Source organism: Diadema antillarum, unplaced genomic scaffold (genome assembly GCF_040938485.1).
Source record: "Diadema antillarum isolate AM-2024a unplaced genomic scaffold, OU_Dant_1.0 seq00000773_RagTag, whole genome shotgun sequence".
Classification (NCBI taxonomy): Eukaryota; Metazoa; Echinodermata; class Echinoidea; order Diadematoida; family Diadematidae; genus Diadema; species Diadema antillarum.
The window spans coordinates 72,693-90,380 of record NW_027271662.1 but is presented as its reverse complement, the minus strand read 5'-3'; the positions used below and the strand labels follow the sequence as shown (position 1 = coordinate 90,380).

General features: G+C 38.6%; 1 protein-coding gene across 1 annotated transcript; it reads right to left on the bottom strand.

Annotated features, from left to right (window-relative positions):
- Window positions 1-1,644: 1,644 nt before the first annotated feature.
- Window positions 1,645-14,488, bottom strand: LOC139738900 (uncharacterized). The gene is made up of 12 exons (XM_071649530.1): window positions 14,411-14,488; window positions 13,288-13,517; window positions 12,729-12,789; window positions 11,191-11,294; window positions 10,531-10,676; window positions 9,801-9,958; window positions 7,604-7,708; window positions 6,604-6,679; window positions 5,608-5,771; window positions 3,766-3,947; window positions 2,959-3,162; window positions 1,645-1,770 (listed from the first exon to the last, which is right to left on the bottom strand). Exons 2-12 carry the CDS (start codon window positions 13,504-13,506, stop codon window positions 1,645-1,647), a joined length of 1,545 nt encoding a protein of 514 aa, XP_071505631.1. The 5' UTR covers window positions 13,507-13,517; window positions 14,411-14,488.
- Window positions 14,489-17,688: the final 3,200 nt, after the last annotated feature.

Genomic DNA, 17,688 nt, shown 5'->3' with positions numbered 1-17,688 from the left:
TTTAGACTTATACACTGTGTGCTATTGAGTTGCATTCTGTGCCCAAGCACACCAAGCATGTACCTCTGCACAAACACCACATAATGAAATGAAGAGTCACTTCTTCTCTTGATTTAAACTTATCTGGCTTTACAAATGATTGTAATGTTATTCACATTGTCATCTGAAACACCTTCCAATCTGAACTGGAGACAAACTTTGTGAATGATGTGTGACACACTGCTGAAGCCGGGCACCTTTGAATGGTTGTGCAGCAAAATGGCGCTATATAAATGCTGTTTCATCATCATCATCGCCGCCGTCGTCATCGTCGTCGTCATCATCATCATCATCATGTTGAATTTGACCCCTGATCTCAAGTCACCGTGATCTAAATGCAATGTATGTGTACTCATGACTGGATACAATACCATAAGTGCATTCCAGTGTATAACAAAGTCCTCAAGACCGACAGTTTTCTTTTGTCATACTGAAATTTCGTTATAGTAGAGTATTAAGAGTAAAGTACGTAAAAATATATAAATGATAATTTGGGGCCCTAAATCTTTACTTTGTTGTAATGAGATTTTCCTTTAAATATATAACTGTGTTCATTATAATGGAAGTGCACAACACAAAACATCTACACCGAGTTTCAATGAATTCTGTCATATATTTCAGTTAATGCAAAAAGTAACAAATTTAATTGCTAGATAATAGATTAAAAGTCTCAAAGAAAATTGCCCTTGCCTTGCTATCTTACGAAAAAAAAAAGTGTTGTTGGATTTCATCACTGTTTCCCTTAATAATTACTGCATGTAACATGAAAATTTGGTCAATGTTTTTGACCTGCAACTTCAAGACTCCAAGTTGAATAGTTCAACATTGCATAGTCATAATATATACAGCAATATTCAGTAGGAAATTAAGCATGATTTTCAAGATATTGCAGTAGCACGAAATTATGCATGTATCAATGAATGCACTAACCAATTATGCCAAACCATCACTCCAGTATTCACTGCACTTGAGGCATAAAATGCATTTGACAAAATATCACTGTCAATGTGTGCATGGAGAAGTACACTGAATAGCAAAACCTAAAGAAGAAGGTAGTCTTTTGTCGAGCCCCCTAGCATAACAGTAGTTATGTTCCACACCATGCTACTTGCTCACGACAGCTCAAAACGGTGGAGAACAGCGAGGCAAGGGATGAGCACAAAGACTAGATGGAGACAGCCACTCGGTCTTTAAAGACTTATCTTGCTACACCATTCATATTTGATATGATAATCTACCAGCTGTGCATCAAATGACCAGACAATTGAACAGTTTGTCTCCGAATTTCTAGTGTGGCACTCTCGACACTTTGTTCTTGTCAAATACCAACTAGCTAGCCTCGTCAGTGTTGAACTGTTATCCAAGAAGCTACCTGTTTCCATGTGAGTTGGCTCCACTTCCAGTGGTCCGAAATCACAAAGGCAATGTTTGAGTCCTCAGCTCAATAACATCCTGCCCTCATGGATTCTACGTTCACTCCGTCCACATCAATATCGCTTTACATTTCCAGCATCCGCTGTTCCAGAGAAAAGGCAAGTCAGGATTGGAGAGCCCAGTTTACATTACATGTATCTCGTGTGCAAAGATCAACTCGGTACGTGAATTTTATTGTTCTTCTTTCGCTTCCTCGACATGAATCTCCCGTATTTCTAGCTCGCCCGACTGAGAAAAGCCGATAGTTTGGCCTGCCGCCAGGTGGATCTCACTTGTGCTGCCAGCTTGGTTGATTACCTAAATGAAGGATGAAACAAGACAAAGGCAAAGCAGCTTATTAAAGGGGAAATCCACCCTGAAAATCAATTTGTGTTAATCAAAGCAGAAACTTGCTGGACTTCCCCTTTAACCTCTTCCCAACTAGATTAAAAAAATGTTTGTAGATTTTTCAAAAGACCCATCCAGTTCCTGCAGGCAATATGTCTGCCGCCCAGCTTTTAAGTGTCCAGACACTCACCCATTTGCAAAGCTCCTGTATACACCATAATTCTGTGACCAACAACCATCACTTGGAGTTCGAAAAGCCCCACAGGTGCATCAGAGAGCAGAACAGAGTCACTGAGATCCAATCTACAAGTCTGTCTTCTCCTTCACTATTTGCCATTACCCAGCACGGAGTGGCTGATTAGAATTCAGAGGTAAAAAGGTGAAAACTGATGGGACACTTTCATATGTATTCGTCATAAGGTATGTCTGGGCATTTGCATCATCATAGTTCATCCTCTATCAAGTTCTCTTACATATTGACAGATATGAAATTGACCTTTCATCCTTAGATCTTCAGAAGAACTCGCCCAAATCTCATCAATTGATTGTTGTATCATAACAGCTGTGTGTACTAAGACCTGCGCAATACTTTGTTTTTGAGAGGTACTGTAAAGCTAGAAACATGAAACTTTTGTGATTTGGAGCCACCGGCTTTTTTGCGGCACGAAACTTCTGCGACTTGTCTATCATGATGGTGTTCAGCATTGTACAGGCATTCACTGCATGTCGACGAAATCTTTTGTGAGCATTTTACTTTTCCAAATCTTGGCTCCTTCATACCTGCCAACCCTGAGACTTAATAAATCTAAACAAACAAAGAAAAATTATTCAAAAATCTGAACTTTCATAAATTTCATATACTTTACATTACCGATAAGTCCATAAAATCAGAACACACTGAAATTAATGCGTTTTCTTTCAGTAAAAAAATCTGAATATTCACATTAAAACTGAACAGTTGGCAGGTAGTATGCTCCTTGCGAAATTCGCAAAAGTTTCAGGCATGTCCAAATTTCTGGTTTTACAGTAGTTGAGCATCTTTGCACATCAGCAAGAGAGAGTGCCATCCAATGGCCTGGGAGCAAGACGAAGGAACAGGGAGAAACAAAAAGGGGGAGGGGCGGGGGCAATGGTGGTTGATGCTGGAATCACACAAACCTCTTTGAGTTGGTCTGCCTGCAGCTCTCCACCCTCCTGCAGGATGGTGTGCCCAACGAGGCTGCCGGAGGCGGTCTCCACGGTGCTGGTGCCGTCGGGCTGCTCGCGGATGATGGCGATGCCGGAGAGGCCCTCGGCCGGGATGGATTGCAGCTGACTCACTACCTGCTGCAGGTGCTGCACCGTGCTGGAGTGCGGAAAGTCCTGCTTCAAACCAAGAATGACAATGAAAACGGTTATGAATAGTTTCTGGCTATGATGATGATGTGGATGACAATGAGGAGGAGGATGGTGACGATGATGATGATGAGGTGGAGGAGGAAATTAGCAATGATGCTGTTTGTAATAATAGTGTATCAAGTATGAGCAGAGTAATAGTTAAAGTTGGACTAATAGCAGAAACAATAGATGCAACATTAGCAGCAGTAATACTGAAGCAGTAGAAGACATAGAAATAATAGCAGCAGCAGAAGTAGTACAAGTAGTAGTACTAGTAGTAGTAGTAGTAGTAGTAGCAGCTGCAACAGTGGTAGTGGTTGTTTGTAGCAGAGTGGTAGCAGCAGAAATAGCAGGAGAAACCAGTAACAAATTGGCCTATAATTCGAAGTTTAGTAGCAGAAGAAGCAGTAATTAAAGTAACACTTTTAATAGTACAGCTGTAACAGAGTAATAGCAGCAGAGTAGCAATGAACTGCATCAGCCAGAGTCGCACAAATCAAGACTTCCCGCTGAAGTCTTCGTTGGAAATCAAAACAAAACATGGCGATGGTGCAGCTGATACCAGTAGCACGTACAATGTACCTGTACCTGCGTTTTGTAAGTAGTTCCAGCGATGCTGACTGGCACCCGCTTGTTTTTCACGGCGTGCTTGGGATACAGCGCCAACCCCTTCTGCTTCCTCCTGAAGGCAGTGCGACACTTGGAGTCAATGTTCAGGCGAATGCGGTACCAGTCCTCTCCAGTGATAGCGAAGTGTTTCATGAGGTGACCTTACCAAAACACACATCAATAAATAGATCAAAAGATGGACAAACAGAGATATGGATGAGTAGATATGATAAGGGGATAGATTGATGATTAAATGGGTAACTAGATAATAACTAATTAAAATGCATTAAAAAAACACTGAATGAACTAAACATTAAAACATGAGCAAATGAATATACAAAAGCAAGACTGACATATATATAGGTAAGATCTGTACTAGACAAATTGTCCACAAGTACTAGTACAAATGACAAATGTGTGTACTGCTTATGATAGTTCACAATATTTTTCTCTGTAAAAGTGTTAAACTCATATGAAGTTTTCATATGACATAATTCCTACACTCCACAAAAATATTGTAATGAGCTTCAACAAATAAGGAAAGTGCAAGCTTTGTCAAAATACATGTACATTGTATGAATTCAACCTAGCTTGTTGGTACAACATAGGACACATTTGGCTGGTATGTATGTCCTCAGTATTACAGTGGATACTAGAAATGAAAAAGCCAATACCGAAATGTTTTACTGCAAAAGCCACTGTGATATAAGCAAACAGAGCAGCAGAAGTTCCAATACAAAATCAAACAGAATAGAGGAAAGTTAGGGAGTTTCAAGGTTACACATTTTCCTGAAACATTGTCAGAGTTCGTGTGCAAATCGGATGAAGCCTGATGACATCCCATCACAAATCTCTAATATTGTTGTTCATATAAACAATTTAAAACTCAAGTTTTGGGTCAATCAACTAGAAGTTACAACCTTCCCCCCCCCCCCCCTTATTTTTCAAGGTCATCATAGCATAGTCATCTAAATTCTCAAATAATTTGAGGCAAAGGATAGGATTCCATTTATTTCAGTGAAGAGAAATGAGATGAAGACTTGTGTGCAGGTCAAAAGCAACCTGTAGGTGATGACCTCATTGCATTATCTAATTAACATAATATTATGTGGTTGTGACAAATGTCACTATTCAAGTGAAAGCATCATTTTCAATCTTAAATGCAAACAAAGGAAAACTGACCAGAAATGAATATAATTTATCAATGAAAAATTGAGCAAAGAAAATGGAATTTAGTACAGTGTTCGTCCAAGAAATCCCTAATTCTCAATGCTGTGTGTGTGTGTGTGAGTGTGTGTGTGTGATATGTGTGTGTGTGTGTGTGTGTGTGTGTGTGTGTGCGTGTGTCATACACACCCACACACACACATTAGCCTGACATAAGCCCAAAAGGATATAAATCAGCTTGGGTATAAATGCGAGGGATCGCCAAAGTGATGCAGCTTTTTGAATATGTAATTATAACTGACCAGAAATTAATACAATTTATCAATGAAAAATTAAGGAATTTTCACTTCAATAAATTTTTCCCTAATAAATTACTTTCAATCTTGTCAGAGTCTGATCTCAGATACATCTGCTATTCTGTTTGTTTGATCTTAGTCCACCAATTGCAATCTTTTTGAACTTTCAAGTTATTTAAGATACTGAGGCTGCTAATAAGCGTGCTAGCAGATGTGCTGATCAGCCATTGAACAGAGCACATTGGCAAAGGGGATAAGGTAAAGGGGGGGGCGGGGAGATGACACTACATAGCAAGATAAAGTCCACTCGGTTACAGCGTGCAAAGGTGGCCATGTGGACGACAGCCTTGGTACCTACAGTGAATGCCGAAGACAAAGAGAGGGTCAAGTTTCTTCTTTTTGTGCTTGCCCGTGCCCGAGAGGTTGGAGGTGGCCTGCGTCTCCTTGTCGAACAGTAGGTCCAGGAGTTTGAGGGCCAGCTTGTCCGCCGACTTGTACATGTTCATGATGTGCAGCATGTCGCTTTGAGTTGAATGGAACAATGAAATAGGGCAATTGGTATTAGGGCAATTGGCATTACACAGGAGGTTTTTGTTCCTGTTGCTATCACATAAATTGTGTGTGAAGGTTTGTGTCTGTCTTAAGTGTCTGTGTCTGTGTAAGTGTGTATGTATCTGTCTGTCCATTTGTATGTCATTTGTCTGTGTGTCTGATCTAAAAATAAATAGCCTTGAGAGGGTGGGGTTGTAGTTTAAACAACATTACAAACAACCAAATTGATCTTAATTCACTTTCATTCCATTCAGACACAACATGAAACAGACTTTATTGTAAGTGCACGCTTGTCATTCTCTTTTCTTATACAGAGGGTACTGTAAAAAATGACATTTTCGCGGTATAAAATTTTAACGAATTGGAGTTGACAGCCTTTTTCACAGCATGAAATTTTGCAAAGTGCCTCTGGCATTCAATGCAAATAGCGTAGACAAGAACTAACGCATGCATGTCGATTTTGCGAATCTTGGCTCTCGCAAAATTCACAAAATAAAAATGCATGCAAACATTTTTCAGTTTAGAGTATTATTTACTACAAAAAATTGATCAATTTAACTGATGCTGGGAAATATTTTATGCATCACTGTAGTTCTTGTGTAATTTCCACACACATGCATTTGATCAAGCCACATGAAAGCAAACAAATTACTTGATTTATGGGTGTGTGTGTGTGTGTGTGTGTGTGTGTACGTGTGTGTGTGTGTGTGTGTGTGTGTGTGTGTGTTGGTGACTGCTATAAATGATTCAGTATATGATAAACATAACTGGTATACAGTGAAATACGTCCTTGCTTTCTTACCTGGGTGGTATGTGACATCGTACTCTCATTTGGGGGTTACTTTCATCACCGAGCCAAGAGCCCCCTGGGTAATCCTCTGGTACCATGGATGAAACAATAGAGGAAATACATAAGAGAAAAAAAGGGATGGGGCTAAATCAAGATCTAACAAGATGAGAGTCCCAGCCTGTCAACAAAGTTTTGTTCTCTTACATTTAACCCTCTTAAACCTACACTTTCAAAGTGTCATTTGATTTGGATCATAAGTGGGCACGTCACCAATGGTTCCTAATGAAGTACTGTAAAAGTGGTTTCTTTCGCGTACAGAAACTTTCGTGGTTTCCATCGGTGCCGACTTTTTCGTGTGTGTTTAAATTCGCGGTCGGTAATGATAGCGTTGTAATAAGCAATGAGTTCGAAACATTTTCGCGTGATGTTAAATTCGCGGTTCAACCTCATAGCGCGAAAAGCGCGAAAATAAAACCACCGCGAAAGAAACCACTTTTACAGTAATGAGATATCGAAGTGCTCAAAGCATATCGTATTGCTTTCTTTCAAAAGTGCATGATATTAAAAAATAATAATGATAATAATAATAAACTCAGAGGGGAGACTAAATGCCTTAAACCCAGAGCAACAAAAGAATTAGATTAAAGAAGATTTGGATTTCCTTGCTCTCTCATCTCTTTCAGAAATTGTTTGAAATATGATATGCATGTCTAACCCACCTGAGATACAAGTCGAACACTGACTGCTGCTTAACATCATAGAACTGAAAATACTGAAGAAGAAATGCAAACTAGTGCACGATGCTTCATTGAAAACTGTACGAGACTAGCTAGAGAGGAATTGGAAGTGGGTACATATGCTAATTTTTTTGCTTTATGGGAACCATGTGTATGTGTATGTGTATCTTCAACCTATTCATTGAGAAAGTACTTGATATTGGTGGATTTTATCTCATATTGGTAAACTCTGATTTCTTTCAATGGGGGAAAATGGAGGTGAGGAGACAACTGACCTTCTGTGTTGAGAGTGATAAAGGTGAAATCTCCCGCCAAGTTGTGAGGTGGCTTGGAAGAGTCAGAGTCTTCCTTTTGGTCCACTACGAGAGTTTGCTCAAGGTCTTTGAAATGGATAGAAGCAAACAACAATACATCAGTTACGGACACTCTGCATACACATGTATGATGTTGATGTACTATTTGTCTTACGGTTGCATTATTGTCCAGGTATCTTTCTCACTTGACATAAACATCAAACATCATCTCAGAGTCAATGCAGAGAGTGCATTATACACATGCTTTACCCGCAGTCCTATAAAATCTGTACAAGATTTCAATTCACACCATAGCTGTGCCACACATGAAAATAACAAGGAAAAGTAGAAATTACGCGGTGCGTAATATATGTCCCCGCCGGAAGTAGCATTTAGTAGCAAAATGTACAATATAGGTAAAAAATCAAGGTCAAAGGTCAAAGAAGTCAAAGGTCAAAATTCTGTGTAGAAGTTTTGAAGCCCTCACCTAGTGCCATCACATAAAGGAAACAGAATCGAAATCGGGTTAGAAATGGCGAAGGAGTAGCATTTTGTAGCCAATGTACAATATAGGTCAAAAATCAAGGTCAGAGGTCAAAGAAGTCAAAGGTCAAAATTCTGTGTAGAAGTTTTGAAGCCCTCACCTAGTGCCATCACATAAAGCAAACGGAAGTGAAATCGGGTTAGAAATGGCGAAGGAGTAGCATTTTGTAGCAAAATGAACAATACAGGTCAAAAATCAAGGTCAAAGGTCAAAGAAGTCAAAGGTCAAAATTCTGTGTAGAAGTTTTGAAGCCCTCACCTAGTGCCATCACATAAAGCAAACGGAATCGAAATTGGGTTAAAAATGGCGAAGGAGTAGCATTTTATAGCAAAATGTACAATATAGGTCAAAAAATCAAGGTCAAAGGTCAAAGAAGTCAAAGGTCAAAATTCTGTGTAGAAGTTTTGAAGCCCTCACCTAGTGCCATCACATAAAGCAAACGGAATCGAAATCGGGTTAGAAATGGCGAAGGAGTAGCATTTTGTAGCGAAATGTACAATATAGGTCAAAGGTCAAGGTCAAAGGTCACGACTGAAATTCTGTGTAGAAGTTTCAAAGCTCCCATGTAGTGCTATCATATAAAGCAAACAGAATCAAAATTGGCTCATAAATGACAGAGAAGTAGCAAATTGAAGATTTTGATCACACACGGACGCACACACGGACGGACACACGGACGGACGGACGGACACACGGACACACGGACACACGGACACACGGACACACACACGTACGGAGCCCGTTTCATAGTCCCCTGCTCGAACTCGTTCGGCGGGGACAATAAGGTAATGCTCACACTAAAGCATGATTGTGTTAAAGCAAATATAAAATATTACCAATTGCCACTGAGATAAATTCTCAATGAATAGGTTGGAGACATAATACACATATGGTTTCCATAAAGCAAAAAAAAATAGCATATGTACCCACTTCCAATTCCTCTCTATCTATTCTCATACAGTTTTCAATGAAGCATCATACACTAGTTTGGATTTGATGTTCACTGGACCGCACACAAATGCAAGACAATTCTATGTGAACAGTTAATCCAGCTTCGCTTATTGCAATCTGGCATGAGCGAGAACTAAACTACCTGCTTAAAGCATATATTCTGCAAAAGGCCCCAATATACGATGTATCCAGCCAAACAGAACAAACAGAAACTGATTGTTTTCATACCCACCTTCATAGTAAGCCAGGGGTCGAGATGTCTCTGAAGTACCACTATTCAGACGTTAATCCTGGACAGATCAATTTCTTATATAATTTCCATAAAGTGTTCATCCAAGACAGTGTCGGATCCAGGAGGGGGCGCACTGGGCGCGCACCCCCTTTATTTATTTTTTTAAAATAAAAGAAATAAAATGAAAAAATGAAACCCGCCCCCCCTTAATTCTTTTTATTTTACGCCCCCTTTCCGGAATTCCTGGATCCGCCCCTGTAAGATATCATTCAAAGCTTGTGCTGATAATTACTACGAGCTCAGTGTGAACAATATCTTCCAAAGGAAATAAAAGTGGTTAAACATGACAAATCTCCCATCTACACATGCAGCAGATCTTGTTACTGCATAGACAACTTGACTGTAGGACCTCACTTTGTGTAGTGAAAAAAAAGAGTTGTTGCCATAGTTACCACTTGTTGACTGCTTATTGGATGGTTCTTCCACACTGTCAGTTCTTTCCTCTTTCTTGGCAGTAATAATGTGATGGCTCTCTTCCCCCTGCTCAGGAACGGAGATCACCGTCGTCTTTGGGCGGGACTTCTTTCTCGTTGAGCACGGACACATTGTACTGGAGGTGGAATAAAGTTATTCAATCATGTGACAACCAAATGTTGCATTTCCTCATCCTCCTGCACATGCAGCAAATTATTATTTTTTCAATCTATGTGAGAAGAAGAAAAGGAATTGTAAAAAAAAAAAAAAAAAAAATAGTAATAATAATGATAATATCAATAATGATAATAATAATAATAATAATAATAGCAGTAGTAGTAGTAGTAGTAGTAGTAATAATAATAATAATAATAATAATAATAATAATGATAATAATAATAATAATAATAATAATAATAATAAAATCTCAGTACCACACTTTTCAATGTCATGGGTACCTAGGGAATGATACTTGCAGCTTTGAAGCTGACTGCCGAGAACTCCTGCCTTCATTAAGTTGTTACAGTTGTGACAAGCTACTGAAATCCTTGCATCTGATTGGCTGAGAGCAAATTTGTCATAGAAATGTGGCAATTGTCACTGATAACAAGTTTTATGAAACGGGCCCCCAGAACTACCACCGAGTGGACAAATACAAAAGTTTTTCAGGGCATATCAAACATCACATCATTTTGGATTATTACATACGGTCCCTTGACTTGCTGGTACAGCGTTGTGAAGACCTCCTGAACCAAAGCTTCCAGGTGTTTGTTGTACTTTTGGCACGCTTTAAGCTTGCGGTCAAGAAGCTTCATGTGAGATGTCAGGTCCTTTCTCACCAACCTTACCATCTTCTATAAAACAAAAAAGACCAGTAACATGGAAAAGAAATGGCAATAAAACAAAGAAGAGGGGTAAGAATGAAACTTGAATGTGAGAATGAAGTGGAATATTCACAACTGTCTCATAAAAAGCATATCATGCCGTGACTGAATTCATTCATTGTACTTGTTCATTTTGTTTTCACTTTTCTTCTTCTGCCTTGCATGGTGAGGTTACAGACATCATCAATTTTGAAATATATTTTGAATCCAAATGAGAGAACAATTTCTCCTAAAACTAACCCTTTCTACAAGAAAAAAAAAAGTCAAATACAGAACCCAGAATTGACACTTAGCCTACAATAAGCAGGCATAATTCAACCTCACATATGAATAATGTTCTCCACGTTGGAAAACATTGTGTACACTTTTCATGCAGTTTTGTCCTGAGAATTTGAAGATATTTGCTTGGAAATGAAACAGCATTAACACATCTTTATTTCACTATTTTTCTTTCTTCACCTGTTTTCCTAATTATAACACTTACTTTGAAGTTGATTGCACTGCGTTGACTTCTGACTGCCTGATCCAGTTTTCGCTTTGCGGCTACAGCTTTCCTCACAGCATCAATGTATCCAACACGTGGACCAGCTGTTCGTTGGGAGAAAAATGTTTGATGAATGAGGAGCAAAAGTTATCATTTCATCCACTCTCAGGATAGGACAATCCAAAAACAACTTCTAACACAATAACAAATCGGAACGATATCAATACTACTAGCCTGTGAAGCACATTGTAACCTGATGCTTATGTTATCAAAATCTCATATTTCTCCTTACACATATTTTATCTAAATTCAATGTCTATCAAAATCATATTGCCCCAACCAATGGGCATCTGACACATGTCTTATGTGATCCTGCTCGTTGCAGGTAATCTTTATGATAGTGCTGAAAGTGGATAAAAGTAATAAAAAAAAAAATTAGTAGACACAGGTATACTAGTAATTGTATTGAACTAATGTCCTTACTACAGCCCAGGCACATCTTAAGGGCTTGCGAGTAAAACAGCCACATGGTAACAGTATCCTAGACTGTGCAGAATGAAAACACACAGACAAAATGAAAATCTCTACACACAAAGGTTCCAGGATGATCTGGAGCAGATAATAAGAAAAAAAGATTAGGTCAAAAGTAGCTATGATTGAGCTTTATAGTGCAAAGGACGAAGAATCAAGCTGCATTGCTTTCACTAGATCAGCTAAAATTTTACACATTCCTGTCTTGTTCTGTTAACAGCTGTAGTCCATGCTCCATTTCTTATTGGCTTAACCCATTGAAGACGAATCCCAAGTGTACTCATATAGGTGTCTATGGAAAATAATCCCTGTCATAGCAAAATCACCATACCCTTGTACATGCATGTAGTCATGTGATACAATATTATGACAAAAACAAAACCAAGAAGAAAAATAAAACTGACACCTGAACATCTTTCCAGCTGCTAATTAACCTGCTTTGCATGCACAGGAACGCTCCACGCATTCAATAATGTACCAATTATGATAGTTTACCTACAAGGTATGTGCCATTGATAATATATCCACCTATAAATCATGTGTAGCAGCCAGCACTGACTTGCAAAAACAAAAAGCTCGCCTTGTTAACAGCACTCAATACCATCAGTGAGTACAAAATTTGTTTGAAGAGTTCCACTAGTTAGCAAATTTTGGGTCCATTCATATACTTTCTCTGTCACTAGACACAATGTGTTCTGAGATATATATGGGGTATTGGAGGTTCGCAACCTGATAAAACAAATACATTTTTGCAAAGCTTTATAAAGACTGCAGAAAATTGTTGAAACATGTTGAAGTGACACGCTTTAATTCTCCTTGATTTTTAAAAATAACAAAATACTGAGCACAACACTTCTTTTATTTTTATCACCAGGTACCCTAGCATTTACTGGGGTATTCACAGACATTTACAAGCTGTAGCCTTGAAATATCGAATCAGATCATCCACCAACAAACACAAACACAATCAAAACTCTTGCTATGTGTCTCTATATGGCAATATATACCTGAGACCTTTTCTGTTTCCCGAGGTTGACTTTTGTCTTCAGCAGGTTCTTGGCTTTGGTTCTGCCAGAAGCAATGAAGAAAATAGAGATAAAAAGAACAAAAGACAAAGCAAAGCACAACAAAACAAAATAAAGCATAACATAACTTCTCAGGAATATAAGGTAATTATCATCTCAAGTTGTGGCAGACCGATAACCACTTTTCAGTCCTACACTATGGAAGATATTAATCCTAATCAAATCTATTCAAGGAAATCAAAATGTATCACATTTTGAACACAATTCTGGATAAAATATCAATCAAAACAGAATTAAAAAGCTGTTTGTGAATTGAAGAGCAGAGGACATCCAGTGGTAACTACATTGCCATCTTATGGCAAAGAAAATGGACAAATCAAACAAATTGCATTTATTGCACTGTTTTTATGAAGAATGAAATAGTGAATGAAAACACTGTCCCACCTAATTATCAACAAAACAAACTAACAAATAAAAAAAAAAAAACACGCAAACAAGAGCCCAGAGTAAAACAGCACCACATGCACATTACAGCCATTACCTCATTATTGTGCTCAGACATTCCAGGAGCAGGTACTGCTTCTTCAGCTGCATCACATTTTTCCTCCTTTTTCAGGAGCATGTACGTGTATACCTCTCCATCCACTTTTGAAGATTTCTTGCTTGGTTCTTGTTCCTCTGGCACGGATTTGGAGTCCTCCTCCTGCAAAATCTTTCGCTTGAGACCCGAGCTGTTTGATCTTGTGCTCCGTCGAGACATCTTGAGAGACTCTAGTATAGAAGGAGCCAGGAGAGATGAAAGTGTTACCGGTATCCTTTTTATGACATCTTTCAGTTACAAGTCTCTCTTAATCCAGTGACTGAGTGAACTGAGGGGACTGTGATGTTAACAAAATGATGAATGGTTTTTGATGGGAATTTGGTGGCACAGGTGTTCACTCAAACTGAATTCTGCAATGCCAGTGTCTGACTTAATTCAGGTATCTGAAATAATATTTGTTACTGTACATTGCCCAAACTTCTTCTTTTTTTTTTTTTTTTTTTAGTCAAAAGAGGTATAATACAATGTACTAGGTCTAGGGTTCTAGATCTAACGTTTATTCATCTAGACCCCTCTACCCTTTTTATGAAGCGAAGTTGAAGTTGTAACTGTTATTTGGCTAACTTGCATAATTCGTTTTTACCAGATTTTGTATAAAGCAGATTCCCAGTTACAGAGAGAGACAATAAAAATACATCGATACTGAGATCATTCAATCAAGCCAGTATTCGCGTTTTTACAGCGACTGGGCAGTGTAACACGTTAGGCTTAGGAATAACGGTAGATTAGTAAATAGTAGGTTTACCAGACCACCTACTACTCAATACGTATGTAATTACTACTGTGCAAGTGTTATACCGTACTGCTACTGGTGGTACAAGTGGTAGCCTACTGTTCCCTCACACACGTCACATAGGCATGCAGCGCGTAGCAGCCGCCACGGAAATACAACAAACGAGCTCCAAAGCTTCTTTACGCGTCAAGCATGTATGCATTGAATCCATACATCCAGTTACTCGACAGATCGTCCAATTACGACATTTTCTCAAAGATTTTCAATTCATTCACCACATTACAAGAGAAATCTGTAGGATTACGTTTTCACGCCTCTTGCCAAACTTACCAATTTCGCGGAGAAGACGAGATATTCTACGAGAATCTCTGGCTGTGAAGTGGCGAGAACAACGCAGTTTGCGATAAAATGGCGACGCGAGGGTGACGTCATTATGGTTCCAGCTAGTGTTCTGCTTGCAAGGCGTTTCTGTAATTTTTTCAGATACAGGCCCTATTATACACGAGAGGAGAAAAGACATGCTGTTCGTCCCATTGTCCCTCTTCTTCGTCACCTTTCATCAAGTCTTCATTCAGCTCATTCTCACTTCCAGCTGCTTCGGTGATCACCTTAATTAAATGAGATTTTGGAATCAACACCACTGCGGGCTGGCAAAAAGTGGCAACGGCTAAGCGATGCCCTGTTTACGTTATTATTTTCGTTGAGTTCCACCATCATTTTGTCACATTTTTCGTACCCTTGTCCAGGGCCGGCGCAGTGTTTTCAAAAGTGTGGGGGCCCACTTCCGGGTTTCACGAGCTAACAAGCAAAAACAAAAAACAAAAAAGTCGGCCCATCCGATCTTTTCCCCGTCCACTGACTTCCGGGTTTCTTCAGCTGACAAGCAAAAAAAAAAAAAAAAAAAAAAAAGGTCCTCAGCTCATCTCTCCCCTCCCATTTCCGGGTGTTGTGAAAAAAAAAAAGTCTTCAGAGAAAACACATAACCTTACCGCCGCCATACTTCAAGATCTCTATCTATTTCTATTTTAGTGCCACTTACGTATATACTTCCGGGTTGAAAAAAGTGTGGGGGCCCAAAGTGATGACACCTTATGTATTCCTTTGTATGATGCACAAAGAGTGTGGGGGCCCGAGCCCCCACGGCCCCCACGGCTGCGCCGGCCTCGTTGTCTGTGTAGGCCCGTAGGCCTATGGGGAATTTTATTGGGTGCATATTTGGAATATTTTCAATCAAAAAAAAAAGTAAGACGATACTTTGGTAATATCTTTTAAATTGCAAAGAATAAACAAACACACCTTGACAAAATTCTTAAATTATAATAATTGATGCGTATAATTTTGTATTTCATACTCATAAGCGCAGCAATTCACCGAGCAGGGGGAGAGTGAATTGAAATTCAACCATCTGGTGTGCAATGTAGATGGAATATGTCGAAAACGTTCAATCAAAATAAGCTAGTTGAGACATTGGTTATTTGTCAAATCCCCCCCCCCAAAAAAAAAAAAAAAAAAATATGGCCAAGACCCCAACTAAGTTCTTGAATTTTGTGTGACTTTCTCATTTACTGATCAAATCATTTGAAAATCCAACATCTAAGCGCAGCGACTAAGAAAAGAGAGAGCTTTTGCATTTTCGGAATTGAAATTCAACGATTAGGTACACACTTTGCATGGGCGGAATATTATTTTTGAAAATGTTTAATAAAAAAAAAAAGGTAAGACAATTATGTTAAGAATAAAGAAACTGTGCGACTTCCTCACAACTCAATTCAAAAAGCTGTATTATCTAAGCGCAGCGACCGAGCATGCAGGAAAAAGGTGTGACAATTTTACTTTAGAAATTTTACAATCTGGTGCACATTTGCGCCATTTATTAACAAGGGCGCAAAAAGAAAACACCAAAGCAAACGTTCCTATTATTATCATTTTTTTTTTAAATGGGGGGATGGGTCATTATTGCGTGATTTTAAAAAAAAAACAAGCGAATCCTGCTCGGCAGCAGTGGGAGAAGAGGACCCTCCCTGCCTCCCCCTTGTTTATCAAGTTTTGCTTTTTCCAAAATATTTGCTTAGAGCCATCACAGCTGACATTGACTGAGTACAATGTACCATCGACATGTTCTGTTCTATGAAGCTCTTTGTACATGTATTTTCACCCATGATTAATGCTCGACTATCTCTATACCAGCCGGTAGACAAAGAGAACTAGAGAAAAAAGAATATTATATTTTGTATAAGAATTGATATTCATTTCTGACCCCACCCCCATTCTCACATCTTATCGTTTTAAACGACATTTGTATGATTTTAGTAACTGTAGTATAAGACAAAACAATTCCGATACATGAAGACAAGGTTAGTACGTGTACGGTCCGATGTCCATCATGATCAGATTGTGTCCGATATAAAGCAAGAGACTCTGCGCCATCTAGCGTTGGTGTAGCCTGCATGTGAAGGAGGCAAAGTGATGTCAGTGGGGATCACGATTGGTAGAAAGCCAGTAGGGCAGCGATAAAAATAAATTAATAAATGAATGAATGAATGAGTAACGAGTAAATGAGTATATGAATGAATGAATGAATGAATGAATGAATGAATGAATGAATGAATGAATGAATGAATGAATGAATGAATGAATGAATGAATGAATGAATGAATGAATGAATGAATGAATAAATGAATGAATGAATATATGTATATATATATATATAATATATATATATATATATATATATATATATATATATATATATATATATATACATACAGTATTTTGCGATGATGATGATGACGACGGTGACGATGATGATGTTGATACTGTTTATAAGATAGTAATGATAATGATTATTCTGATTACTTCAATGAAAATAATTATCATGAACATGGGGAGTGAATGATACTCGCCACCACTGCAATGTATACCGTCTCATTACTTCCTCTAAAATCCAATTCCGTTCTGTTACGCAATAATTATTTCTGCTACAGGTATCAGCAGATTTTTTTTTTCAATGGGAAACAATACAACAAATGGTATTAACTCTGATGATTGATAATGATAACAATCATCCTTATCATCATTGATTAATGCCCTTCTCTAGCGCTGCCCTCGACATAAATGAATATTCATGTGATATGCAGTTATATATACGAAATAAAGACAGGTGAAGATACACAGCAGAGATAGGAATTTATGAATAGTAATGTATTTCGTAAGTACGACATTGTCTTCTCTTCTTTCACTGCAGGCTACGTTCTCTTGAGGCATAGATAATTTTCACTGCGTGCTATAGTATTGATACGTGCTCTCGTCTCCACAGTTACAAACTCTTCCGCTGGAAAGCACCTCAACAGTGTATCACTTTCGAAGACGCTTGGCTATATTGTCTCTGTGAGCTTTCGCCCTTGGTGATTGCATCAAAATTATTTAGGCTTTTCATTCTCTCTCCCTCTCTCTCTCTCTCCCTCTTTTCCCTGTTTTTTGTTCCCTCTTTTCACACTTTTGCTTTTTTTTCTCTCTATTCCCGACTTTCCCAGTTTCCCGCACTCTTTGTAGTTGTAAACTTTTCACCCCCTTATTTTCCCCTTTCCCTCAGAGGTACCCACATAATA